At 49.3% G+C, this 27,522-nt stretch overlaps 1 protein-coding gene across 4 annotated transcripts in view; it reads right to left on the bottom strand.

Annotated features, from left to right (window-relative positions):
- The window catches only part of PYM1 (PYM1 exon junction complex associated factor), a 45,436-nt gene that overhangs the window by 12,714 nt on the left and 5,200 nt on the right, over positions 1 to 27,522 (bottom strand). Inside the window, exon 2 of one of the 4 annotated variants that reach the window (XM_086959644.1) lies at positions 16,717 to 17,110. The exons of the other annotated variants lie outside the window; for them this stretch is intronic. Coding sequence (XP_086815770.1) covers positions 16,717 to 16,765 — 49 coding nt within the window. The 5' untranslated portion in view covers positions 16,766 to 17,110. The remainder of the gene's footprint in view (positions 1 to 16,716; positions 17,111 to 27,522) is intronic. 4 annotated transcript variants of the gene reach the window in all.

The following is a 27,522-nucleotide window of genomic DNA, read 5'->3' as shown; positions in this document are numbered from 1 at the left end:
ATTTGCCGTGCAAAAGTAAAAAATTTTTTGCTTTTCAAAATAGTTCTGTACTTGTTGATTTACCTTCAGTATCCTATATCTGTGCAAGTATACAGATACAAACACACACAAGAAAATACTTTTTAGGTTTCGCCTGGCGTCCACTGCGCAGCAGTGTCGCGCAGGCGAAATCTTTTGTTTTTCAGTACGGGGCTTTATTCCGCCTCTCTCTTCCATTGGCTAGCTCCATAAATGGAGGCTAGCCATTGGAAGAGAGATCTGTCAGTAATTCTCCGAGCAGATTCGTGGGCGTTCCGGTGATTTTTTCTCTCTCCGCCCCTTTTAGAACATCATGCGGCGGTGGGCGGTAGTTTTTTTATTTTTTTTACGCCATGTTTTTGTTATTTCCATCGTGTCTTTTGCAGGAGTGGGCTGCGCTTTGTTTCCTGTCGTCTCCGTGTTCCGTTGTCTGTGGCTTCTTTCCCTCTTCTGTTTTTGTTATTTGGTAGGTCTACTCCATGTCCTGTTGCATGTCCGCCTTTATCATTATTTCACTTTTCCTTTCCGAACCTGCAGCTCTCAGACCACGGGTACTTTGTATGGGGTCAATGAAGGCTGCCCCTGTCTCCCCCAGAAATATGGTGTCTCCTACGCCCCTGGTTACTGAGACGGATGATCGGTAGCGAGGAGCTGTACCGTTCGTGCACTGGGGCTACAGAGGAGCAGGGCTGCCGAGGAGGAGCAAAGGTTCCGAGGAGGGACAGGGGGCAGCAAGTGACAACCGGAGGGGAGCCGGCGAGGGGCAGATAGTGTCTAAGATCAGCGTGGCGCAGGCAGGAGCGCTGTGACCCACAGTGCGCTGCTCTGAGGAGGGGCTGGAGCAGAGGGGCGTGGGGAGGAGGGGGCTCCGATCCCACACCCGGAGCCGGCAGCGCCACAGAGAAGTTCTGTCCGAGCCGCGGACTTCACTGCGTTTTGCGGGTGGATTATTGACTGGGCTGTGCGTTTGCCGTTAGATCGGGTTGTCTTCTCTGGATGTGATCTCCTCAAACTGATCTGTTCGTGGTTGCCTGGATTTATTTCTTCTTTGTTTTTATTTTTTTCTGTCCTGGGGATCTCACGTTTCCCAACCCCCTGGTCCTCTGGCGATTTCCCCCCTCCCCTCCCTGTCCTGACTACCTCGCCTCCGACGTGACCTCTTTTCCCAGGATACAATCCGCATTGTGCGCTCCACACCCTTCCCAGGAGTCCCGTTTCCTTCGTAGCTTAAGAAGAGTCCCCCGCCCCTGTCCTATGACCCCAATACTAGCCTTCCCCTGCTCTCCACTCATCACTCAGGGGTACTCCCTGCCAGTCCCTATTTCTCTGACACTTTTTTTATCTGACCTTTCCGACCCTAGAGTGACCCCCTGTTTCCTCCCATACCCGGGGTCAAGATCTTGCCCACTCTTTCCCTTCTCAATCACAGCCGGGCGGGGGCCGGCGGCTGATAGTAGTAACTAATTCTTAGGTTGTGGTCACCGACCGCGCCTTGAAGACTTCCAGCAGCGCTGCTCCCAGCGCAGGGGCCAAGGGTGCGGGGTGATGGTGCATTGCACCCACGTGGGATGGGGGAAGGGAGAGGGCAGGCGAGGAGACTGTACCGCATATGTGTGTGCCAGACACAGCCCCAGCCCTCCCTCCCGTGGTGTGAGGGACCAATAGATCAATCTTTGAATAGACAATTCAGTGAAAGAATGAAGGAATGAACCCAGTCGATCCAAGCGAAGCGCCTCTTGGGCCGTCCGTGCATGCCACGGCACCCCACCACTCCCCTCCCCTCCATTGTTTGCGCCCCAGTGCTCTTGGGTTTGCTCTGATTCACATAGCGCCTCATGAACCAGTCTAGCGCCTCCTGCCCACGGTGTGAGGAGCGCACTTTCAGAGTCATGCCTCCTTTTACCACAGAGGCCCCGGTACCAGCCTAGACCCCCAAAGGGATGTTGTGGCAGTGTGCGGTGTTCACCTGCCTCGCAGCGTGACAGTGTGACGCTGTGACGCGTTTTAAAATGAACCCCTCAAGGGTGGCACCGCCCGGCGGCCCTGCTTCTGCCAGAGGTGTGTGCTTTGTCAGCCGCTTTCTTATGTATATGTGTACCTCACACTCATCTATTAAACAATATCATTATTAACCCCTCCCCTGCTGATGACGGAACCGCTCTGTCATCAGCCGCGGTCGCGCTGTGCTGATGACGGAGCGGTTCCGTCATGGCCCGGCCACCGCGCCTGTGCGGCGCGTTCTATGGAGCGGGCGGGCCGTAACGGAACCGCTCCGTCATGAGCACAGCGCAACCGACGCTAGTGACTGAGCGGTTCCGTCACCAGCATGCGCCCGCCGCTCGGCCGCCCTCCCCCCTTAGCACTGCGGCGGAATAGCCGCCGCAGTGAAGGGGTTAAATGTCGTTCCTGCCTTTGATGAGCAGGATTGCAATTGTTCTGAACGCAGAGCAACGAAGAACCCTCCTTTCAACTTTTCCTGAAGTGACACCGAGCGGGCCAAGGCCTCACTGGAAGCAGTGCCCTCATCCTTTCATCATTCTTTCTCTCCATGTACCCAGCCGTCCGTTCACCCTCCTATCAATCGATCCATTCTATTGGTCCATCCTTTCACTGATTGACCATTTCCCCCTTCGACCACTCCTTTCACCCTTCCATCCCTCCTTTCTCCCTTCCAGGGCAGAGGGCCGCTCAATCGTTCCGCCACAGCATCCTAGGGCATCATTCTTTTAGAGCCCGTGAGAGGCTCTTGGGCAGTTTCTGATTCAGAGTCCCCCGAGCGGGACTCCAACGTTCCAGGCATTCCTTAAAGTTACGAGCCGCGTTGCTCTCTGCCCTCGCAGGTGCCCTCAGCTCTGAATCCTCTGCCATCTGATCTCACCCCGGGCCCACACTCACTTCTTACCCCTGTACTCTCAGCTCTTACCTGTTCCTGCAGCTCTTACCCGAGCCCTCAGCTCTTACCCGTGCCCTCAGCTCTTACCCGTGCCCTCAGCTCTTACCCTGTGCCCTCAGCTCTTACCCTGTGCCCTCAGGTCTTACCCTGTGCCCTCAGGTCTTACCCTGTGCCCTCAGGTCTTACCCTGTGCCCTCAGCTCTTACCCCTCTGCCCTCAGCTCTTACCCTGCCCTGTGCCCTCAGCTCTTCCTAGGCCCTCGCTTCTGACTCCTGGGCCCTTAGCTCTTACCTGTGCCCTCAGCTCTTACCCCCCTGCCCTCGGCTCTTACCCCTCTGCCCTGTGCCCTCAGCTCTTCCTAGGCCCTCGCTTCTGACTCCTGTGCCCTCAGCTCTTACCTGTGCCCTCAGCTCTTACCCCTGTGCCGTCAACTCTTACCCCTGTGCCCTCAGCTCTCACCCCTGTGCCCGCAGCTCTCACCCCTCTGCCCTCAGCTCTCACCCCTCTGCCCTCAGCTCTGACCCCTGTGCCCTCAGCTCTGACCCCTGTGCCCTCAGCTCTGACCCCTGTGCCCTCAGCTCTGACCCCTGTGCCCTCTGCCCTCAACTGTGCCCTCAGCTCTGACACCTGTGCCCTGTGACCCTCGCCGGTGACCATGGCCAGCATGGCGGGGGAGATCGTGGCCTTCCTGCTGGCCCTGTCGGGATGGGTGCTGGTCTGCTCCACGCTGCCCACTGACTACTGGAAGGTGTCGAGCATCGACGGCACGGTCATCACCACAGCCACCTTCTGGTCCAACTTGTGGAAGTAAGCACTTTTTCTAGAGCACTGCACTCATCTCACAATTTATTTTTCCTTGAGCATGACTGTGGCTCAGTGTGCCGCTCTCCACTGTCGCACCGTCACGTAAAGATATGGGCGGTGTATGGAGCGACCACCTATCCCCATATGATGAAATGCCGCCACAAGGGTGGTCTGATGGGAATTTTCTGGCCCAGTGTGACTCAACACACCCTTTGACACATGCACCTGTGACCCTCGTTCACCATTCAGGGCAGCACACCACCTTAGACCTGGTCTACTCTTTCTGTGTATTGATTCTGACCATAGGGGCATGAGTTGACAGGTCTTTAAATTATTTCCCCTTTGACCCTCCTCACATTTGGTTTTTCAGTATTTAGAGCAACTTCCAGTTGCGGGTCTGTATATTCAAGTTGTAAACTCATTGTTTACATCATTAGCTCACCCAATTCAATTGTGTGTGACTCCCTCTGCCTGCCTGCCACCATCTTCCCTCCCTTCTTTCGATTCCTTCTGGCCTGGCATCACAACATTTTTTTGTGCCATGGTTTCCTACCACGCTAGCCCATTGCATTTAGCCTACCTTCCCGGGCTGTCCACGTGCTTCTAGCTCGAGTGTCTACACTTTTCCTCGACCGTACATATTGTTTAAGGATGTCACCTGAAGAATTTGGCCTTAAACTACAAACACTACTTAAAACATTGCCATTAGCAGGAGATCGATCTGACACTGCATAATTGTATAGGGATCATCTCATTCTGTAAAATCCCTTTCATAATACCTTTTGGCTAGCTGGGGGTCCACTGCTGTTTGATCATTTTGAGGTGGCTGACTTGGTTACAGTTGTAACTCATGATTACGAGCTCCATTAGGCTATTTAGACCAGCTGCTTCATACATTTATGATTACTATGGTGTGAGGCACCCCGAAATAGCTCGCCATAAGCGCGAGGGTATAGTGTCTATCAATTCTCTACCCTAGTACTTTGTGCGCAAGCGCAGGATGATTAATGCTAGGTTTATGGGGCCGGGCGCTTTCGTGTTTTCCGTTGCCCGTTTTCTGCCAACGCAGGTGAGCACTCTTGTCTTCCAAACTTACTCAAGATGTGCTGACACGGGCTGACTTATACATTTATAACTTCCATAGTGTGAGGCGCTCCGCAATAGCTAGGCGCACGCGCGAGGATGTAGTATATCTCTGACTTTGCCCGATGATTTTTGCGCATGCGCGTCAAGATTAGTGCCAGGCTTACGGGGTCTGGCGCTTTTGTGAGGTCTGTTGCGCGTTTCCAGTTCACGCAGGTGAGCACACTTGCATTTCAATTCAAACAAGATTTGCTTACTCTGAAGGGCATGGCTGTAATGGACACTACAATTGGCTTCACAATCAAGAAGCCCCGGTACTTAAACGAGGTAGGCGGTACCCTCGGTGCCTCCCCTTCCGCTCGACACAGAGCAACGGGTACCGACGGATAGGTAAGTCTGGTGAGGATGTGATGGTAGAACTGCCCTGTACCAAGTAGTTAACAATCGTCACTTTATCCAGGGCAATGCTCTCAGACTTGGGTCTTTTCTGGCTAGCTGCAGCAATTTGTTTCCTGCAATTTGTTTGCTGCTATATACCATGTGACACGCAGTGATTGTCTTAGTATTATATATGGAGACACATATGGTCGCTTGCGGCATGGATATTATCCTCTCTCTCCCAGGGCCAGGTACCTACCTCAAGTAATCAGTGTCAGTTTAGGGACGGGGTTGGTTTATGGCAGGTCAGAGGGTAGTCTACCATAAGTCTATTGGGTTGTATGTGTAAAACTATTAGGTTGGACACATAAGTATTGTGTGCTAATTGTGTCCTTTTTTCTACACATCAGAGCGGGGCCTCATTCTCCTGAGCGGTTGCCGGGCGAGGTGGGGCTTTCACCCACACAAAGCTGGGTGAGTATCACTAGGAGGAAATGCCTCCATGTGATGAAGCTAGTATGCTTATGTATTATGCGGAACGCAAATTGTTCCTGCAGGTGTGTTTTGTTTTGATGGTGTTTGTGGGGTTAGTTGGTTTCATGTGTGTAATGGGATACATGGTATGTTTTGTATTTTTCTGACAGGAAGAAAATTCCCTTTCTGTCTCCTGTGGACATTGAGGTTCTAAGCTTTGGGGAGATATATGACTTCCTTCAGCACAATGCACGTATTCTACTATCTCTTTTGTATTTGTACACCTAACACACACTGTTGCAGTAGCTTATCACCTATAAGGTCCTGATGAAAGCTGGAGTAACACTCCGTCAAGCTGAAACTAGTTGACCACTCTGCACAGCGCCATAATGTAGTCTCACTCATCTACTACTAGGCGTGTTTTTAATCTTGACACCTACGCTAACCTTTATAGGTACTCCCCTTAGTTTAGGTAGTCAATTTTAGTAAGCACTTTTTCTAGAGCACTGCACTCATCTCACAATTTCTTTTTCCTTGAGCATGACTGTGGCTCAGTGTGCCGCTCTCCACTGTCGCACCGTCACGTAAAGATATGGGCGGTGTATGGAGCGACCACCTATCCCCATATGATGAAATGCCGCCACAAGGGTGGTCTGATGGGAATTTTCTGGTCCAGTGTGACTCAACACACCCTTTGACACATGCACCTGTGACCCTCGTTCACCATTCAGGGCAGCACACCACCTTAGACCTGGTCTACTCTTTCTGTGTATTGATTCCAACTTGTGGAAGACCTGCATCACCGACTCCACCGGCATCTCCAACTGCAAGGACTTCCCGTCCATGCTGGCCCTGGAGGATGCGTCCCGACGGGGGGAGGGGGGGCTGTGTGTGTGTCTGTGTATATGGCTCTGTGTATGTGTGTGTGTGGCTCTGTGTGTGTGTGTGTGGCTCTGTAGGTATGTATGTGTGTGGGACTGTGTGTGGCTGCGTGTTTGTGTGTGGCATTTGCGAGAGATTAAGCTATTGGCATTGTAAATGACAGTGCCATTTATTTATCCGTTTTCAAAACCAACACATACATAAAAATGTTGTCATTTACAATGCCAATAGCCAGGGCCGGACTGGCCATAGCGGGCACCGGGCGTTTCCCCGGTAGGCCGCTAGGGTGGGGGCCGGTTTTGGGCCCCTGGGGGGCCGTTTTTGTTAACGGGGGTCGGCTATATCGGCCTCCGGTAACAAAATCAAATCGGCCGAAAACGGCCCTCGCAAACTGCTCGGCTGCACTCCCCCTCACTCCAGAGGGAGGCAGCTGAGCAGTTTGCCAGGGCCGGTGTCAGTTCCCTGTCCGGCCCTGCCAATAGCTCTAACTTTTTCAAAGGCGAGACCATTGCATTGTAAATGCTTGTTTTTATAATGGAAATATATTTCAGGAAGGAGGAATATTTTGTTGGTCACTACGGATGCGAGAGTTGTGTGCACCTGCATACACATGAAAAGCCACTGATGCATACGTCAACAGGTCTAAGCCATTTGGAAATGGAACATTCTGTGTTACATAAAAAGAGAACCTTAAGAACAAAACAAAACAAGCATTTACAATGCAATGGTCTCGGCAATATTATAGGTAGAGCTATTGGTATTGCTCATTATTTTTTTTATCTTTTTTGTATCACTAAATAAATGGCATTGTCATTTCTATCGGCATTAGCTTTTTTTGCATATGTGATACCTATTGCATTAGCAGAGAGAGAGTGAGGTAGTGAGAGAGAGATAGTGAGGTATTGAAATAGAGAGAGAGTGAGGTAGTGAGAGAGAGTGAGGTAGTGAAAGAGAGTGAAAGTGAGTTATGTTACTCTAAACTTTTTAAGCGCACAGACACCCAGGGGTTTCATGGCGAGTTAGTGAGATAGAAAGAGTGAGGTAGTGAGATAGAGAGTGATTGAGGTAGTGAGTTAGAGAGAGAGAGTGAAGTTGTGAGCTGGAGGGTGAGGTAGTAAGAGAGTGAGGTAGTAAGAGAGTGAGGTAGTGATGTTTTGAGAGAGAGAAGTTGTGAGATAGTGAGGTAGTGAGATAGAGTGGTGTAGTGAGGTAGAGAGAGTTATGTAATGAGAGAGAGGTAGATAGAGTGAGGTAGTGAGAGACAGAGACTGAGGTAGTGAAAGAGTGAGGTAGAGGGATGTTCTGAGGTAGTGAGATAGAAACAGGGAGTGAGTTTGTGAGGTAGTGAGAGAGAGAGTGAGGTAGTGAAAGAGAGTGAAAGTGACTTAGTGAGATAGAAAGAGAGAGTGAGGTAGTGAGATAGAGAGAGAGTGAAGTTGTGAGGTAGTGAGATAGAGTGAGTTAGTGAGGGAGTGATGTAGTGAATTTTTGAGGGAGTGAGTCGTGATATACTGAGGTAGTGAGAGTGAGATTGAGATAGAAATATAGTGAGCTAGTGAGATAGAGAGAGAGTGAGATAGAGAGTAAAGTTGTGAGGTAGTTGTGAGCCAAAAAGAGGGAGGGATAAAGCAGCCCTGGTTGTAATGCAGTGGTTGTAATGCATTCCTATATGAGCCACAGTATTGCCGCCTGATTGTCTGACTTTATATAAACTCTGCAGAAATAATCTGAAAACAAAGGGGAACTTATAGTAACGCATTCGTGGCTCAGTTTGTTCGTCACCAACAGACTGCTTTGTAGATAGATGACAGGGTTAAGGTACCTGTTGCACAGATCTAGTCTAGCTGCAGTAAGCTTCCGGGCACTGTACTGGGGAGGTATGTCCAGCGTTAATGGACTTGCTCTGGTACCACGTTTGAAACAACGTGAAGCAGCTCCGAGTGTTGATGTGCCTGTTGCGGGGGTCGTCTTGTGACCTGCAGGTGACACGTGCCAGGTGTGGTGAAGAAGCTCAGCATGTACGCTAACAATATAGTCTGGAGCACCAGCCAGTTAGGTTAGTAATCCCAGGATAAACGTAGACTCTGTTTATTTTGCCTACAGGTAAACAATGCAACAAAGAATGCAGCCTTCCATCTACACTGCATCCTCTTCCCCCTGCTGATAGAGCACCACACAGAAATGCTTAGACTAGAACGCTAAGTGGAATTTTGGACATGTTTTGAACATCTAGCTCACATTTTCTCAGCATGTATTCCAAACACAATGGAGTGGGAGGCGATCTCTGAGTTCAAGGATACTACGATCAATGAATTACCAATCTTTTGGAATCAGAACAGTAATCAATGGGATATTCTCGGGGTCAGTTGACCCAACATCTAGCTAACAGTTAATCTCATCCAAAAAGTTTAGACACGAACCTCAGAATTCCATTTGATAGCTTCCTCGCATGTACCTTAGCTTCATTTTATCTAAGTACCATGAACATCAGTTAGGCACCATCATCTGAGTGCTGCTTTTTGGGAAACAACCAATATCATAGTTGGTACCATTTTTCGTACATTAAACTGCAGCTTTGACTAGGTCTTTGTCCTGGAATCTGATTTTCATAAGGGGTTAATTCTCTTAGAGTCATGATATGCCTCAACACACTGCTCTGAACATATGCAGATTTATAAAATATTGCGAAAATAGATTTGATTTCTCAATCATTTGTGAACCTTGCCAGTCTGGTGCCTGTCCAGCTATGCCATTTGATTCCTGGACTTGCTTGGATATTCATATGTTTCAGGGGAATTGTTCCTATAATCTTCATTCCAGTGAGAATTCCCTCTAGTGATATATAGATCCCCCAAATCATTAGACTTTCATCCAGGTCTCTGGTGGTCAATACAAGAAGGGTGCTCCTAATTATAAGAAATGCTTCAGTTTCTACCCTCTTGGTCATTACCACTTTCCATACTCTGTCTACTCTACACCATAGGAGGTGAAATCGTCTCTTGCCACAAGACCTAGAAGTTTTCATACATGTGGATCGATTAAGTCGTAGGCATTACAAGTACTATATGATCCAAGACGTTTTCCCTTAAGTAATAAGCCTTACCAACTAGCATGCATTTTCCCTGCAGAAATGCATACCGACTAGCCCGTGTTTTGTTTCTGGTAGAAATAACGGGTCAAGCCTTGGAAACACAGAGTGTATGTCTGGACAAAAGCAAAACAGGATTTCGTTAGTTGTGATCATTTCACACATTCTTTAAGTCGACTGGCTCAGAGAAAGGTACTATCTCTGTGGGGTTCCCAAGTACCGGTCACATTTCCTCTAGTCTTCCAAGGATTAGACTTGTGAAAACTTATTATTGAAGTCTCCTACAACGGTTAGCATACTCCGAGTATTTGAGAGCAGGATCTGTATGGAAGAGAGCTGGAATGTCAATCTTAGGATCTAATCAAGAAATTCTGGTGACAATGGGAGGTATACATGTTTGGAAGCGTAAAGGGCAGATCCTACCATGAGCTTGTCACCTATTGACCCGCTTGATCTTGTGACGCCTAATCAATTGGCAAGAGAAGTGATTTTGTAAAAAAACGTAGCCACGCCCCTTAATCCACTTACGACCCGTGTGTGTTTCTAGAAAGTCACAAATACCTAAGAGATAGTGCTATGAGGTATGGTTTAGGTCGTCAAAGATAGTGAAAATTCCTCCTCTTAGTGTTGTCTCCTGGTTATTTACATTTCAGGTAGGGGCATTAGATCTGGGCACCCTCCCCTGTTCCAGCAGTAACTACCTAGCACTCCAGCGAACCCATCAACCAAGAGTGTGAGGTTTGTCATTTTGAGCTTGAAGCTTAGTAAACCTTGCGTGGATGGAAAATTTACCACCGGCCCTGTACTCACCTGGTTTTGACAATATTTTTGCAACCAAATGAAACAAAATTGATATTTTGACCTCACTTCGGAACACTTTTGTAGGTTCCACTGCCCTATCTTGCAAGATCTCCTTACTTTTATGTAATGCGCTAGTTCACAGTTTTGAGTCATTTTCAAGAGCTGTAAATTACATGTCTTACTATTGCCGCAAGTATTTAAAGCATTTAATTTATGTGCCTTGGAAGGATGAAAGGCCGAGTTGATTATGCCATCTGCAAATCCCAACAACTGTCAATAGCAAGTGCTTAATTTGTGTAATCACTTCTCAGTGTTGGCAACTACTTTCTTGAACGTGTTTAGTTGAGAGCAGCTAGCATGACATTACTCCAAGGGGGGGGCAGAGCAGGACGACGGAGCTGCGGGCGGAGGGAAGGGGGGGCAGAGCAGGACGACGGAGCTGCGGGGGGAGGGAAGGGGGGCAGAGCAGGACGACGGAGCTGCGGGGGGAGGGAAGGGGGGGGCAGAGCAGGACGACGGAGCTGCGGGCGGAGGGAAGGGGGGGCAGAGCAGGACGACGGAGCTGCGGGCGGAGGGAAGGGGGGGGCAGAGCAGGACGACGGAGCTGCGGGCGGAGGGAAGGGGGGGCAGAGCAGGACGACCGAGCTGCGGGCAGAGTGAGGGGGGGGGCAGAGCAGGACGAAGGAGCTGCGGGCGGAGGGAGGGGGGGGAGCGGGACCGGGGCGAAGAAGGGCTGCGGGCGGAGTGATGGGGGGGGGGGGGGGAGGGGGAGGGGGGCAGAGCTGGACGGAGCTGCGTGCGGAGGGAAGGACAGAGCTGGACTGTGAAAACTTATTATTGAAGTCTCCTACAACGGTTAGCATACTCCGAGTATTTGAGAGCAGGATCTGTATGGAAGAGAGCTGGAATGTCAATCTTAGGATCTAATCAAGAAATTCTGGTGACAATGGGAGGCATACATGTTTGGAAGCGTAAAGGGCAGATCCTACCATGAGCTTGTCACCTATTGACCCGCTTGATCTTGTGACGCCTAATCAATTGGCAAGAGAAGTGATTTTGTAAAAAAACGTAGCCACGCCCCTTAATCCACTTACGACCCGTGTGTGTTTCTAGAAAGTCACAAATACCTAAGAGATAGTGCTATGAGGTATGGTTTAGGTCGTCAAAGATAGTGAAAATTCCTCCTCTTAGTGTTGTCTCCTGGTTATTTACATTTCAGGTAGGGGCATTAGATCTGGGCACCCTCCCCTGTTCCAGCAGTAACTACCTAGCACTCCAGCGAACCCATCAACCAAGAGTGTGAGGTTTGTCATTTTGAGCTTGAAGCTTAGTAAACCTTGCGTGGATGGAAAATTTACCACCGGCCCTGTACTCACCTGGTTTTGACAATATTTTTGCAACCAAATGAAACAAAATTGATATTTTGACCTCACTTCGGAACACTTTTGTAGGTTCCACTGCCCTATCTTGCAAGATCTCCTTACTTTTATGTAATGCGCTAGTTCACAGTTTTGAGTCATTTTCAAGAGCTGTAAATGACACGTCTTACTATTGCCGCAAGTATTTAAAGCATTTAATTTATGTGCCTTGGAAGGATGAAAGGCCGAGTTGATTATGCCATCTGCAAATCCCAACAACTGTCAATAGCAAGTGCTTAATTTGTGTAATCACTTCTCAGTGTTGGCAACTACTTTCTTGAACGTGTTTAGTTGAGAGCAGCTACCATGACATTACTCCAAGGGGGGGGCAGAGCAGGACGACGGAGCTGCGGGCAGAGGGAAGGGGGGCAGAGCAGGACGACGGAGCTGTGGGGGGAGGGAAGGGGGGCAGAGCAGGACGACGGAGCTGCGGGGGGAGGGAAGGGGGGGGCAGAGCAGGACGACGGAGCTGCGGGCGGAGGGAAGGGGGGGCAGAGCAGGACGACGGAGCTGCGGGGGGAGGGAAGGGGGGCAGAGCAGGACGACGGAGCTGCGGGGGGAGGGAAGGGGGGGGCAGAGCAGGACGACGGAGCTGCGGGCGGAGGGAAGGGGGGGCAGAGCAGGACGACGGAGCTGCGGGCGGAGGGAAGGGGGGGGCAGAGCAGGACGACGGAGCTGCGGGCGGAGGGAAGGGGGGGCAGAGCAGGACGAGCTGCGGGGGGAGGGAAGGGGGGGGCAGAGCAGGACGACGGAGCTGCGGGCGGAGGGAAGGGGGGGGGGGGCAGAGCAGGACGACGGAGCTGCGGGCGGAGGGAAGGGGGGGCAGAGCAGGACGACGGAGCTGCGGGGGGAGGGAAGGGGGGCAGAGCAGGACGACGGAGCTGCGGGGGGAGGGAAGGGGGGGGCAGAGCAGGACGACGGAGCTGCGGGCGGAGGGAAGGGGGGGGGCAGAGCAGGACGACGGAGCTGCGGGCGGAGGGAAGGGGGGGGGCAGAGCAGGACGACGGAGCTGCGGGCGGAGGGAAGGGGGGGCAGAGCAGGACGACGGAGCTGCGGGCAGAGTGAGGGGGGGGGGGCAGAGCAGGACGAAGGCGCTGCGGGCGGAGGGAGGGGGGGAGCGGGACCGGGGCGAAGAAGGGCTGCGGGCGGAGTGATGGGGGGGGGGGGGGAGGGGGGCAGAGCTGGACGGAGCTGCGTGCGGAGGGAAGGACAGAGCTGGACTGTGAAAACTTATTATTGAAGTCTCCTACAACGGTTAGCATACTCCGAGTATTTGAGAGCAGGATCTGTATGGAAGAGAGCTGGAATGCCAATCTTAGGATCTAATCAAGAAATTCTGGTGACAATGGGAGGCATACATGTTTGGAAGCGTAAAGGGCAGATCCTACCATGAGCTTGTCACCTATTGACCCGCTTGATCTTGTGACGCCTAATCAATTGGCAAGAGAAGTGATTTTGTAAAAAAACGTAGCCACGCCCCTTAATCCACTTACGACCCGTGTGTGTTTCTAGAAAGTCACAAATACCTAAGAGATAGTGCTATGAGGTATGGTTTAGGTCGTCAAAGATAGTGAAAATTCCTCCTCTTAGTGTTGTCTCCTGGTTATTTACATTTCAGGTAGGAGCATTAGATCTGGGCACCCTCCCCTGTTCCAGCAGTAACTACCTAGCACTCCAGCGAACCCATCAACCAAGAGTGTGAGGTTTGTCATTTTGAGCTTGAACCTTGCGTGGATGGAAAATTTACCACCGGCCCTGTACTCACCTGGTTTTGACAATATTTTTGCAACCAAATGAAACAAAATTGATATTTTGACCTCACTTCGGAACACTTTTGTAGGTTCCACTGCCCTATCTTGCAAGATCTCCTTACTTTTATGTAATGCGCTAGTTCACAGTTTTGAGTCATTTTCAAGAGCTGTAAATGACACGTCTTACTATTGCCGCAAGTATTTAAAGCATTTAATTTATGTGCCTTGGAAGGATGAAAGGCCGAGTTGATTATGCCATCTGCAAATCCCAACAACTGTCAATAGCAAGTGCTTAATTTGTGTAATCACTTCTCAGTGTTGGCAACTACTTTCTTGAACGTGTTTAGTTGAGAGCAGCTACCATGACATTACTCCAAGGGGGGGGCAGAGCAGGACGACGGAGCTGCGGGCGGAGGGAAGGGGGGGCAGAGCAGGACGACGGAGCTGCGGGGGGAGGGAAGGGGGGCAGAGCAGGACGACGGAGCTGCGGGGGGAGGGAAGGGGGGGGGCAGAGCAGGACGACGGAGCTGCGGGCGGAGGGAAGGGGGGGGCAGAGCAGGACGACGGAGCTGCGGGCGGAGGGAAGGGGGGGCAGAGCAGGACGACGGAGCTGCGGGCGGAGGGAAGGGGGGGCAGAGCAGGACGACGGAGCTGCGGGCAGAGTGAGGGGGGGCAGAGCAGGACGAAGGAGCTGCGGGCGGAGGGAAGGGGGGGGCAGAGCAGGACGACGGAGCTGCGGGGGGAGGGAGAGGGGGAGCGGGACCGGGGCGAAGAAGGGCTGCGGGCGGAGGGATGGGGGAGGGGGAGGGGGGCAGAGCTGGACGGAGCTGCGTGCGGAGGGAAGGACAGAGCTGGACGAAGGAAAGCGGAGGGAAGGGGGGACGAGCAGAGCAGCTCAGAGCAGCTCTGGAAACCACCACCGTCTTTCTCCGAGGCAAAGCAGAAATGCCTCGGAGAAAGCATGGTCATTTTCGCATTTGGGGGCGTGTTTTGCTGTTCTGAGTGACGGACAACGTCACTGTCTAAAGAACGCAAAAAATCACGCCCCCAAATCCGAAAAGGACGGGGCTACATTGGAGTGACTGATCTCTCCTCCAATGGCTGGCCTCCGTTTAGGAAGCCAGCCAATTGAGGAGAGGTCAAGTACAGAGGCGGGTTCAAGCTCCGTACTCAAAATCATTAATTCTCTGACCAGAAGCTGGCAAGCCAGCTTTTCCGGTCCGAGACCTAAAAATAGGAGCTCCAGGTTTGCTCCATTTTATGTCAACCTCTTCAGGAGATACATGGGACATACCAAGCCTGTAATAAGTTTAATATGTAGAATGAGAAGCCGTGCTTGCAGCTGTTACATCGCTTATGTCATGTGTTTTGGCAAGGGTCGCATGAAGAAATAAAAGAATATCACAAATTGGTAAATATTAAGGGACACAAAAACGTCACAGACTACGGAATTTACTAAGAAAAATAGCTTGATGAGCTATCGATCAAGGATAACATATAAAACAGTAAATTAAATAAGAAAACATCAGTAAATGTATGCTCGAGAAACTCCAAGAAACAAAATACTTTGTATATCATGTAGTGTACTGCTTAGGGCACGAAGATTTTGGAGCCAACCTGATGTGTTTGAACATGGACAAAATACTGTGTGGAACTAGGTACTTGGAGAGGGAGCAGCAATAGCACAATTAGAAAAGTGGTAAATTCGGAAATTATCATTTACTTAAAGACAATGATAACAAGAAACCTATTACAGAGAAACACAAAATACCCTCATAATCTAACTCAGTTATAGTGTTTCTATAACATTAAATAATAAAGAAAACAATAACGGCACTGTCAAAAAAATATATAACTTGGGTGGATACATCCGTTGCCAATATTCTGTAGATACAAAATTCATAAATGCCGAAATGGTTTAAAAAAACGAATTAATCTTTTTACTAACAAACATAGTTTTTTATGTTTGTCTTAGTAACTCTATATACCATCAACAGTGTGAGTGGTGTGGAGTTCAACTATTTGCGCATTGAAAGAGCAGAACAGATTCATCCATAACTTAGACAATAAATTACCAATGGCAAAAACACTTGAAATACATTTTAATGGGGAAAAGATCAGATCACAAATGTATACATTGTGTGCAACCCTTTTAGAGAGGCAAGACTCGGGATCAAAAGTTATATAGGTGTAGAGTTTTCGGTTCAAAGAAACTACTACAGGAAATACCAGTTCTAATTAGGCTTGAGAATTACACAATTTCCTTTAAGCTTGTGTGCTATTCTGGAATGTGCAACCATATCATTTAGTTAAAATAGCACAAAGTGTTACATATGGTGTGTACATTTAAAAAATATCCATAGTAGGTTCTAACCCTTTACAAATATTATTCGGCTTTTAAAAATATGTTCTCATGTGCATTTTAATTTTGAAAAGCGATATTGTGCTAATTAGCATCATTTAAAAAGAAACCATTGATTGTGCACTAGTTTAGTACATCATTCCAACATAACTGCAGCCATTTATCATTTAAACATACATCAACACCTCCGGGTTAACTCATCAGGTATGTAAGTTAGACAACAACAATCTTGTATGGAATTGTATTTGGCTGAAGGAAAGGCAACAAGTACAGAATCACGTATTTTATGAATCAAAAGAAATTATCGTTTCGCACACCAACAAGTCCAGGTTCTTTTACATACATGGTGATATTGACACCTTGAAAGTAGTCGTGCAAGTTCATCTAGTGCTGGACACAATTTATCTTCGAATCCCCAACATTGATACATTATTAATCATCAAACTATTTTTTACTCCATTACATGTTGCAGTTGTTACTGATGGGTAAAAGACTTGAGGCACGCTATGCAGCAATCTGAGCATCCCTGATCATCCTTTAAACAGCCACCACAAGAGATCTAAATCTATCTTTGCCTCATACTACCACAGCATACCCAATGCACCACACAAGTGCTCTTCAACAAATTGCAACTTCTGACAGTCCTGCTTTTCGACAAGGCTTCTGTCTCATTGCCTTTAGACCCCAAGAGACCAACCTGCATTTTTCACACATGTAGCATGTCCTCTACAGCCACGAGAACTATTATCAATCTCTTCACTTACACTGTAAGGGCAGTATTAGTGCAGTGAGGCAGACAGCGCTCCATGGCATTGAGCATGTTGCCAGGATCCATCAGTATAGTAGTCTGAAACAAGTTATTGAGTGAGCTGCATGGGCTTCGTCCACTTAGGCAACTGCCTGCAGTGGAGGCGTGACATCAATACACTTTCCGAGATGGTGATCAATCCCTTAGGAAGGGCTCGAGAAACGTGTAGAGAAGCTAAACATCAGATTTAATCTTCTGGTACTTCAAATGTCTAGAGACAAAGGCAGAAGTTATGTGTGATGATGAACCAACCAATATGGGACTTCGATGGGCCAACATCAGAAAGAAGAGTTCCACTGGTGCAGTTTTGGCTGTCCACGAGGATGAAGTGCGACTCGAGAGTTTTCTTTCTGGGTAGGTGGGGTGAGAAGTTAAGATTTAATCCGGCGAACAGTTTGTTTTTTGGTGTGAAACTGAGAAATATACTCATTTTTAAGCAGGGCTTATTTCATTCAATTATGTCATTTTAGTGATGCTTTCGTCTGAAAGTGTAATGTGACATGTAATAATGATTTTTGAGTCACTCAAAGAAAACAACTATGCAAGGATTACTCTAATGTACAGAACACTCACTCAAACGTTAGCAATCTAACACACTGTTACAGCACTCTTGATGCTTTTGTACGCTGGAGTAACTTGATGTTCTTTTCTTCAGTGCAAGATAAGCACTTCAGTAAAGAACTTTTGTGGGATATCGGCACAATACAAATGAATTGCGATTAAAAGACAATCCGTTTCAGAAATCCACTCTGAATGAAGGAAAAGCAGGAAACTAGTCAAACATCAATCATCCGAAACCATGTAAAACATTAGTTGTGTAATAAAAATTGTGCGCAAAATTAACGTATGCGGCTCTACAACAAAAAAACTCAAACAATGTTTTTGGGGACTGACGAAGCCCAATGGGGTACTCCATTACTCCTAGTAAAGCATTCCAACACTACATGGAGTGTACTACTGAGGAGTAAAGAATCTTGCCATGTCCTAACTTTCATATTCATTGCCTGAGAGATCTGGGTAAAATCGTAGATTTGTGTCAGTCGGTACAGATGGGAGGAGTGGATGGTGCACCATGTTAAATGGACGTTCAGTAGCAGCCGCTACTGGACGGAAGTAGTGGGGCAGAGGGAATGGAAAAAAAAACTTCCCTGGAGAGGCTGGCCGCAGCATCTCCTCCATCCCCGACCTCGACCTCTTCCAGTCCCGGCTGGCAGCAGGAAGCACCCGGCACACAGGCTACCCTGAGCCAATCGCAACGCTAAAACACAGGGTTGTGATTGGTCTGAGCGGCATTGGTTGGGGGCTCAGATAGGAACAGGGAGCCTGTGCATTTGCCTCACCAGGCTGTGTAATGCAGCCTAGTGGGGAACATGCAAAGTGTGCATGACTGGCCAGGCCAAGAGGGCCGGCCAAACACCCATGAACACTTAGGGAGGGCAAACCACTTCTCCCTCTGCTCTGGCCAGCCTCTCCTCGCCACTGACTGCAATAGGAAAAATAAAATTAGAACGTTAAGTTATTATTTTCTTTTGAGCAGTGGGCCAACGCTCCTCCAGCTTACCAGAAGAGTCACCACTGTGGGTATTGCACAACGGCCAGAGCTGCTGACTTTAGAGCTGGGGAACCAGGTTCAAGCCTCTGCTCAACATTCTGTGATTCCGGGCAAATCACTTAATCTTCCTGTGCCTACCAATAACCAATGTGCCCTTGTGTAATGTAACTGGTGCTCATGTAAAACACTCCAATACCTTTGGGTCGGGATTGCACTATATAAAACAACCCAAAAAAAGTCCTTTAAAAGTTCCTGTGTACCCTTATTACGGGAAGGATACACTGCAAATTAGACAACAAGTAGCCGTAAGCTGGTTTGTGGGCAGTAATTATGTTCGTGTCAAGGACAGTCCTTCTGCCTGCCATTAAGTAATGTTGTAGCTGGTTCTTAACAAGCATTGGGTGGATTTCAAAAGGCAACTGAATTAATATTCTACCTATTTTGGGAGCTGTGAAACTACCTAGTACACGCAGTCTGTTGCACGTGACCCCTTCTTATCCTTCCACTATCAATGGTGCGGCTCAAGGATTTCAAAGCGCTGACAATCGGAGGCAAGCATCATTTAGTAATGTAAGGTGTCCCCACAAGAGTGGTCCTACAACATTACTATGTTTGTCACCATCTTGTGGCTTTCAACGCAGTGAAAGTACAAGGCAGTGATAATCTCCAACAGAAGAGCACAATTAGATGTGTAGGCAGGGCTCGAGTCGGGGTACCACGCAGGTGGACGGCGTCCCCCCACCTATTTTACTGGAAGCTCGATAATTATAAACTGCAACTGAGTGCAAGCCATCTTTCGTGATGTCAATCCCTGCTGTGACGTCAGCGTCCCTCCACTTCATTTTTTAGGACTTGTGCCCTGTGTGTAGGGCATTTTTAAAGTTCTTTTGGGGCGGCAATGAGAATTTACACAATGCCCGTAATACGTAGCAGGGAAGGGCTGATAAGTTTTATTCAGACGAGTAGAAAACAGCGGCTCACTTTGGTTTTCTAAAAGAGGCACACCACTTCTGCAGGTTTTCTAAATTGGTGGTGGATTTACAGGTTCCACAATCAGCATTTAACCTAGGTGCGCATATAACACCATTATCTTTTACTTCTCCAGGTATTACATTTAAAATTCCAGTACTGCACTATTCCTTGCCAGGCAAAACCCTCCACACGACTTCACTTTGGCAACTACTTTTTTTTCCTTCTGCTCTTGAAAAAGCTGTGCATTCACCAGTAATGAAGCATAGACAGTGGACTACTCCAGGTCCCTGGTGAAGTCTGGGAACCGGACAATTCCAGAGATGTCTGCCAACACAAGCACAGGCAATTTCACAATAAGTCTCACAGCAGCATTTTGGCCCACTGAGGATGAAATGGCGCCAGAGCGGAATATTTTTTAAACTACATTTGAACTATTGATGCGGTTAACTATGGCTGCAGAATAGAACAAGCATTGGCAAAGCCAACATATCTTACCATTGCGAAAGCTATTTGCTTTGCCAATGTCTTTTAGTCATTTTTAACAATAGCATGGCTAAAAGTGAGGTTACGAATAAAGCGCTGGTGCCGTGTCATAGCACTTTTTATTTTCAGCCAGGCGAGACCAGCAAGCAAAGACTAAGAAAGGGGTTACGGACAAGCAACGAAGACAGGGAGGTATAGAGGGAAGCAGCATCGAGAAGAGTCATCAATGAGGAAGAGGTAGGACCAAAACCACCCTTGATTTAGGCAATCAGAAAATCTACCATCCCAGAATCTTAGAATGACGTATAGTGATTTTTAGGTATATTAGTACCTAGATATGCTAAAGAAATATAACTTGTACATGATAGTGAAGTTCCTGCATTGAAAAAGGAAGTTTGTGCAGATGAGTATGACAAGGAATGTGTCCCACAATAAGTGAAGAAATGCACGGTTCGGCCAAAGAGAGAGCAAACAGATGAGGTAATGCAAGCCTTTTGGAAGATTAAGAGAGAGATAACTAATCATTGAAACAGTGATGAGGGGTGAGAACCTTATACCTCCATTGGTTTTGAGACTATTATGAAGTTGGGTCATGAAGGACATTTTACTATTGTTAGAACAAAACAGGTGGTGAAGATTGTGAACTGAAAGCCTGGTATCGATATTGGAATTAAGAGAGTGGTAGGGAGGGGAATACAAGCAATGTCACTTGATAAAGTTTTGAGATCACAGAGGCCATTCACGTATAAGAAAGTGATGCAGAAGAATCCATGTGAATTGCTGTCACATGGGTGTGTCTCAAAGTTACGTCAAAACCTGGAAAGGCAATCTTCATGTTAGCCAGTGACTCAAGTAGTGAAGAAAGAAGATACTGAGTCCTTCCTGGATGTACTGGATGAGTTATTTATGTATGAAATATTACCTGTGGTGGGGGGGCGCTAGAGGGCGCACAAGCTGAATGGCCGCACCTCCGTGAGGCTCCAGCGGCCTGGCACTAAAATCCGACAGCTGTCCTGTTGATCTTGCTCCCACCCGCCCGTAACTCCCCACAACGGAACAGCAAGCGCAGCTGCACACTCGGTGCAAGTTTGGAGGCTCTACCTCCATTAGTTTCGGAGTTAGCACCACTTGAAGAAACAGCCGGAGAGCGTCCTGCCGCAGTGGTGCCCTGAGGCGGCTCCTGGGACTACGTGACTCCTGGGCTGGCCACGAGGCAGGCGGGCCTACGGAGCTGAGGAGGGCAGCGCTACTCGTCCAGTTGGCGGAAGCGGGCATAGACTGACACCGGGACACATACCGGTGAGAGACTCTGAGCGCGAACGGAGTGCAGAGCCTGGGAGGGCTCTCGGGAGCTGATGACATTGATTCGCCTCGGCGAACTCGAGGTTAGTGTTGCGTGTCAGCCAAGCTCCTGCCTGCTTCCAGTGTGTCCCAGGCCCTGGACTGCAATTTCATATTGTTTTCTGCGCTACGGCCAAGCAATCCGCTACAGACATTACTCCAGGCCGAGTCTGTGCACGCGTGTGCTTCCCCATTGCCAGAGATCCTGGGGGGGGCCCCAGGGAACTACCTGCTGTCCTGTACTGAGGCGGCGCGGTTGACTCGAGCACGCAGAGCCCTACTACAGACACCGGCCTCGGCCCCGGCCCCACGCTCTCTTTCACTGTGATTCTACCCGGCGGACGCCATCCGAACTTTCCCTCCCACCTTGGGACACAGGCGTAGCCGTGCACCTACTGAATAGCGCCACATAGACAGGAAAGGGCCATCTTAACCCCACACTTCACTGGCCGGGGGTGAGAACAGCGCTGGGACAGAACGCTTCTTTTTTTTCCTCCTTGCCGTCATGGGGAAACCAGATAACAGGCAACCCAATCTGCAGTTTGAACCTGCGGCGCAAAAGAAGGTGACTAGGCACACAGGAGACAGCGCGCAACCCCGGAGTCCGTCTTCGGAGGTGTCCACGTCGGCCCCCACAGTTCCGGATATTGCCACGATGCTGCAGGAGATGCGCCAGGGCTTTGCCACTGTGGTCGACAAGGTTGATAGGCTATCCGCCAGAATGGACGGCATAGTCCAGAAGATGGATATCCATGAAGAGCGCATTACAGAAGTGGAGCGCCGAATATCCGAAAATGACGACACCACGGCGGCGCATACCTCGAGACTTTCCAGAATGGACAATATGTTACGAGAGATTGCCGCCAAAAATGAGGAGTTGGAAGCGAGAAGTCGACAAATTAACATCCGCGTCACGGGCATACCGGAGTCGACCAACACGGGGAAGATGGAGCTATATATTGAAAAGCTACTTACAGCAGCAGTGGGGGCGGAGGCCCTCTCAAACCAGTTCATTGTGGAGCGCGCCCATCATTCACTTGGACCCCTACGAGCGGCCTGGGCGAACCAAAACCTTACATATGATGGCGTGTCCTTCTCTATTTATCCTGACTTTACCCCAGTGGTACAAGAGCAGCGGCGGAAGTTCCTTGCTGTTAAGAGGAAGCTTCGAGACTTGAACATTGATTATGCCCTCTTGTACCCGTCCAAATTGCGAGTGACTCACCAAGGCACGCAACATTCCTTTCTCAACCCCCAGCAAGTCGAAGATTATATTAAAGCTCTGCCTAAACGGGGAAGACGACCTGCGGATGCCGAGGGCCAACATGATTCAGGTTCTGAATAGGCGACCAATGGCCCTGTGTTGCTATGATTTCACACTATACTGGACCGTCTTTGCTGCCCCACTGCTGGCAGATACTGGTGCTGTGCTCAAAGGCTACGACTGGTTCCTGGGGTACCATGGACGGGTGCCGGACATGGACGGGTGCCGGACTGCAGGCGGTAATGTATGCCAGGCCCCCACCCCCCTACTCCCTCTCCCCTCCGGATAGAGACACTGAGGGTGGACTTGCACGGAGCGGGAGGACTGGGGGTGGTCGCACGTGCACCTCTGATGACCCCTACTGGGTATACCCCAAGGACCTTGACTCTATTTCTATTGATGTTTGGTTGCTATTTGGGTGGGGGGTGGGCCTGGGATGCTGGCGAGTTGGGCAAGCTTCAGTGGGAGGGGGGTGGCGGATGAGAGACTTTGCATGACAGAAATACAGCTGGCATAATGTGGCTCACTCTAGTGGAGCCGGATAGATTGAGCGGGCAAGGTTGGAAGTCAGATGCTATAGTTATTTCTGCGCGCCTTGTCTTTTTGTTGGGTCTTCTTGAGGGGGGGGGTGGGTAGGGGTTCAATTTGGGGGAACTGTTTGGTTGAAATTCATGACATGTGCATTAGGTATCATAGAATTGCTTCACTGTCTCGGTGGGGGGTGGCTTGTTTGTGGCCGGGAGGTGTGTAGGCCTGTTTCGCGATGTGTGAAATGTGCGTCGCTAGGACATATCGCTGGAGACGGGGGAGTCGCCCCTGGGCTGAGACTCCTGTTCCCCCTGGGGACTATTGGGCGGGCGAGACTTAAGGAAGGCCTGCTGCTTGCTGATTACGGGTACGCCATGCTGGATACCTTGATCTCTAATTTATATGTACAAGTGCACACATGGGGGACACACACCTGAATGTGATCACGTGGAACGTGAGAGGGCTGGGTGATCATCGAAAAAGGAGACAAATACTGAGTTATCTTGATCGCCATAAAGTTCACATTGCTTTCCTACAGGAAACACACTTCGCACCTCATAGACCTAACTCCTTTGGACAGAGATGGGCCTCTTACACAGTTTTCTCATCATACTCCTCATATGCACGGGGTACAGCTATTCTGATCAAAAGGAATACACCTTTCCATCTAGCAGGCTCAAAGACAGACCCACAGGGGAGATATTGCTTAATGTGGGGCAGGTTGGGTCGTATGGCTGTGACACTCGCCTGCTGTTATGGGCCTAACGTGGACGATCCGCAGTACTTTACTGATTTATGGGCAGCGATAGTGGGGACGGGACCACAACACCTCATATGGGGGGGTGATTTCAATGCAACCCTGAATCCCGTCTTGGATAGGTCACATCCCGCCCCCCACCATTATACTAGTGGGAGGGAAGTCCTCCGGGCGACTATTGATGGTAATAATCTCATTGATGCCTGGCGATCTCAGTGTGGGGCGAGGGGGGAAGGTACGCATTTCACTGCACAGGCTAGGTCATGGGCCAGACTTGATTACATACTCCTCACATCGCACCTCTATACATCACTGGTGCACGCGACGCACCTCCCCAGAACATATTCCGACCACTCTCCTGTCCTTATCACATTGAAAGGCACTGAACTGGGGCCCCCGGTCACGGCATGGCGTATGCAACCCTCGATGCTCCTGGACACGGAGTTCCAGGAAGAGCTTCGAGAGGAATGCTTAGACTTCTTTAAACGCAATAAAGTCTCAGTCCAAGATGTCGAAACTATATGGGATGCATTCAAAGCCACGCTCAGGGGTCTCTGCATTTCAAAGGGCTCGGGGGTACTCAGGAGCATTCTAAATAGATTGAAATCTCTGGAATCGGACCTCGGAAACGCGGAAGAGGCCCTCCGAGTGAACCCTGGGAGCACTACCCTAGCTGAGATACGGGAGAAATTGTCAGAATATACTGATGAAGCTGCCCGGGAGGTGAAATTCAGGAACAAACACTGGGTGGCCAGAAAATATGGGGAGGGTGAGAGGCCTGGGAAAGCCTTAGCTGCAACGGTTAAACTCATGCGTTCGCCAACTGTCATACTCGAGTTGGAAACTGCTGAAGGGCTAGTACTCAGGAACACCACACAAATACTGAATGAATTTGTACGACATTATAATACACTATACTCCTCAACCAGGACAGGTGAACTGACGCTAGATGACTACTTGGCAGATGTATCATTGGGATGGCTGAGTGATTCACAAAGGGCTTTTCTGAGTGCCCCGTTCGAACTGGATGAGGTCAGGGAAGGCCATCATGCACATGAAATCGGGTAAGGCCACCGGGCTGGACAGCATTCCTATTGAATTTTACAAGACATTCATAGATTTCATGGCGCCGGTTCTGCGCGGAGTATTTGAGGACGCGCTGGAGGTTGGCCACCTTCCTGCCTCTATGAGAATCGCACTATTCACGTCACTACTCAAGCCGGGGAAGCCCGCTACTCATTGCGATTCATATAGACCCCTATCCTTGTTGAATTGCGACGTGAAGATTCTCGCCAAGTTAATCGCGGCACGCATTAGCCTTCTACTGCCCGATCTAGTACTCCCTGATCAGGCTGGATTTGTCCCAGGTAGAGCGACGTCGCACAATCTCTGCACCTTTTTCTCTGTCTATGACTCCGTTCACGAGGACTTGCCAATGGCAGCCATTTTTTTAGACGCCACTAAGGCGTTTGACTCGCTCAAGTGGGATTATGTGTTCAAAGTGCTCGAGCGGATGGGCTTCCCGATTATTTTTATCTCCTGGATCAGATTATTATATACGCGCCCAGTGGCCAGAGTACTCATCAACGGGAGATTGTCTTCGGAATTCCCTGTATCCAGGGGAACTAGGCAAGGGTGCCCCCTTTCTCCACTCCTGTTTGCCATAGCCACAGAACCCCTTGCAGCTAAACTATGTCAACATCATCGGGATAGTGCATTGCGATGTATTCAAAGGCAGATATTCATTTCAATGTACGCCGATGATATTACACTCTATGTTCGCCACCCGGGTGAGAACCTACACCCCATACTTAGAGAATTCATACGGTTTGGAGCTCTCTCTGGCGTCCAGATTAACTGTAACAAGTCCTGCATTTTCCCACTAACTGCCTCAACACGTCAGTTCCCACTGGAATACCCACTTGCTTGGTGTGAGGGAGATTTTAAATACCTGGGAATACATATAGAAAAGGATAGGGAGGCACTGATTCGTGCTAACTATGGCACAGTGATGGATAAAATCAGTGATAATATTTCCAGATGGGTAACCCTTCCACTGTCCATGGCTGGGAGAGCTTCGTTAGTCAAGATGGTGATACTCCCTCAGCTCCTATATCTCTTTCTGAACATACCATTTCATCCCGGTGCATATTTTTTTCGACTGCTGCGCTCGGAGCTGCTCAAGCTGGTGTGGGGTGGGAAAGCACCTAGACTCAAATGGGAGGTCCTTATCAGACCTTACTCGTGGTTTTGGGATTCCAGATTTCGAACTTTATTACCGGGCTGCCCAGGCCCACTTTGCCTACTTCTGGATTCGACAACCGAGATACATGCCCCAACTGGCAGCTGAGCATTGGCTGGCGCACCCAACACCGATTGAAGGTGCGTTGTACTCCCCGGTAGAAGGTAGAGATAAGACCCCAAACACAGTACTTAGCACTGTGACTGCGTGGAACAATATTGGTTCGCGACTCGATTTACAACTACTATACGCCCCACTATTGCCCTTGACCAATCACCCGCAGCTGCCGCTTTTACAAGAAGCGGGCTTTCAAAAACTGTTGACGAAAATACATGTTCGTACATGGGGGGGGGACTTATACCGTGATGGCACCTTCCATACCAAAGACCAGCTTTATGAAGGAATACAGCCGACACCACTAGAAGTATTTTACTATATAAGACTCCGGCATGGGTTACAGGCAGTTACACCTGACTTCCCACACGAACCTCCTGTACTTCTCCCCCTACAGAACTTACTTCTACATGACAACCCCAACAAACTGGTATCTACGCTATATAAATCGGTCCGTGCAAATATGAACTATACAGATTTGCCTGCCAGAACAAAGTGGGACCAGGAATTGGCCGTGGCCCTTACTGACAGGCAGTGGGAATTCTGTTTACAACAAACTGAGCGAATATCATCTAGCAGTAGATATAGGATCATTCATTATAAATTCCTACACAGATTGTATCACACACCGGCACGTCTGCATAGATTCCAGCTGCGGTCTACTGACACTTGTGACAGGTGTGGGGCTCCAGGGGCTGATTTCTTACACCTTGCATGGGGATGTGCTCAGGTATACCGCTATTGGGATCAGGTTTTTCAGGCAATCTCCAAGATGATACACGTGGCAGTAGATCCATCTCCGATAGTGGCACTGCTGGGCTATGTTGAACCACTTCAAGCGGCCCATCGCAAATATGTGGCACTGGCCATGTTGTTGGCCAAGCGCAGAGTGGCCTGTAGATGGGGGAGGGGAAGAGCACCCAAATTCAAGGATTGAATGCGGGACATGGTGTACTGCCAAGAACAATTGCATACTTACTCTGAATTGTTGCCGTCCAACTCCAGGCCTACTGACATATGGGCTCCAGTGCACTGTTATTTGCTAGCGGAATCTCCAGAAGATGCCAGCGACTGAGGTTGGGATGCTGGGGTGTTGCTATGTTGCTCCTTGGTCTAAGGGGGATGTGAAAACGTGATGGACTAGAGTGGATTTAGATGCTGGTATCATTGCTTCCCCCCCCCCCCCCCTCATCCTTACCAGTGAGCCACCCCTGCTCACAGGGTGTACTTCCCTTTGTATGTCCTGCACGAGCTATGCTACCCATTGATATGGGTCTGCCACCATGCTGGCGCACGAGCCTCTCCCACTAGTGACTGGGATACCGCACATGTTACAGTTAACAAAAATGTAAAAAAGCGAGACAAATTTATCTGGTCAGGTTGAGTATGTACTTGTCACTATGTTGATATGATGCCTATACAGCGATATGTGTACCAGCTTTAGTAGGTCTTTGATCATCCTGCTGATTTGGACCGATAGCGGCCGGCCTCAGGGTTGTAGGCATAACG

This window comes from Lissotriton vulgaris, chromosome 1_1, assembly GCF_964263255.1.
Source record: "Lissotriton vulgaris chromosome 1_1, aLisVul1.2, whole genome shotgun sequence".
NCBI lineage: Eukaryota > Metazoa > Chordata > Amphibia > Caudata > Salamandridae > Lissotriton > Lissotriton vulgaris.
This window is presented reverse-complemented; position numbering and strand designations above follow the sequence as displayed.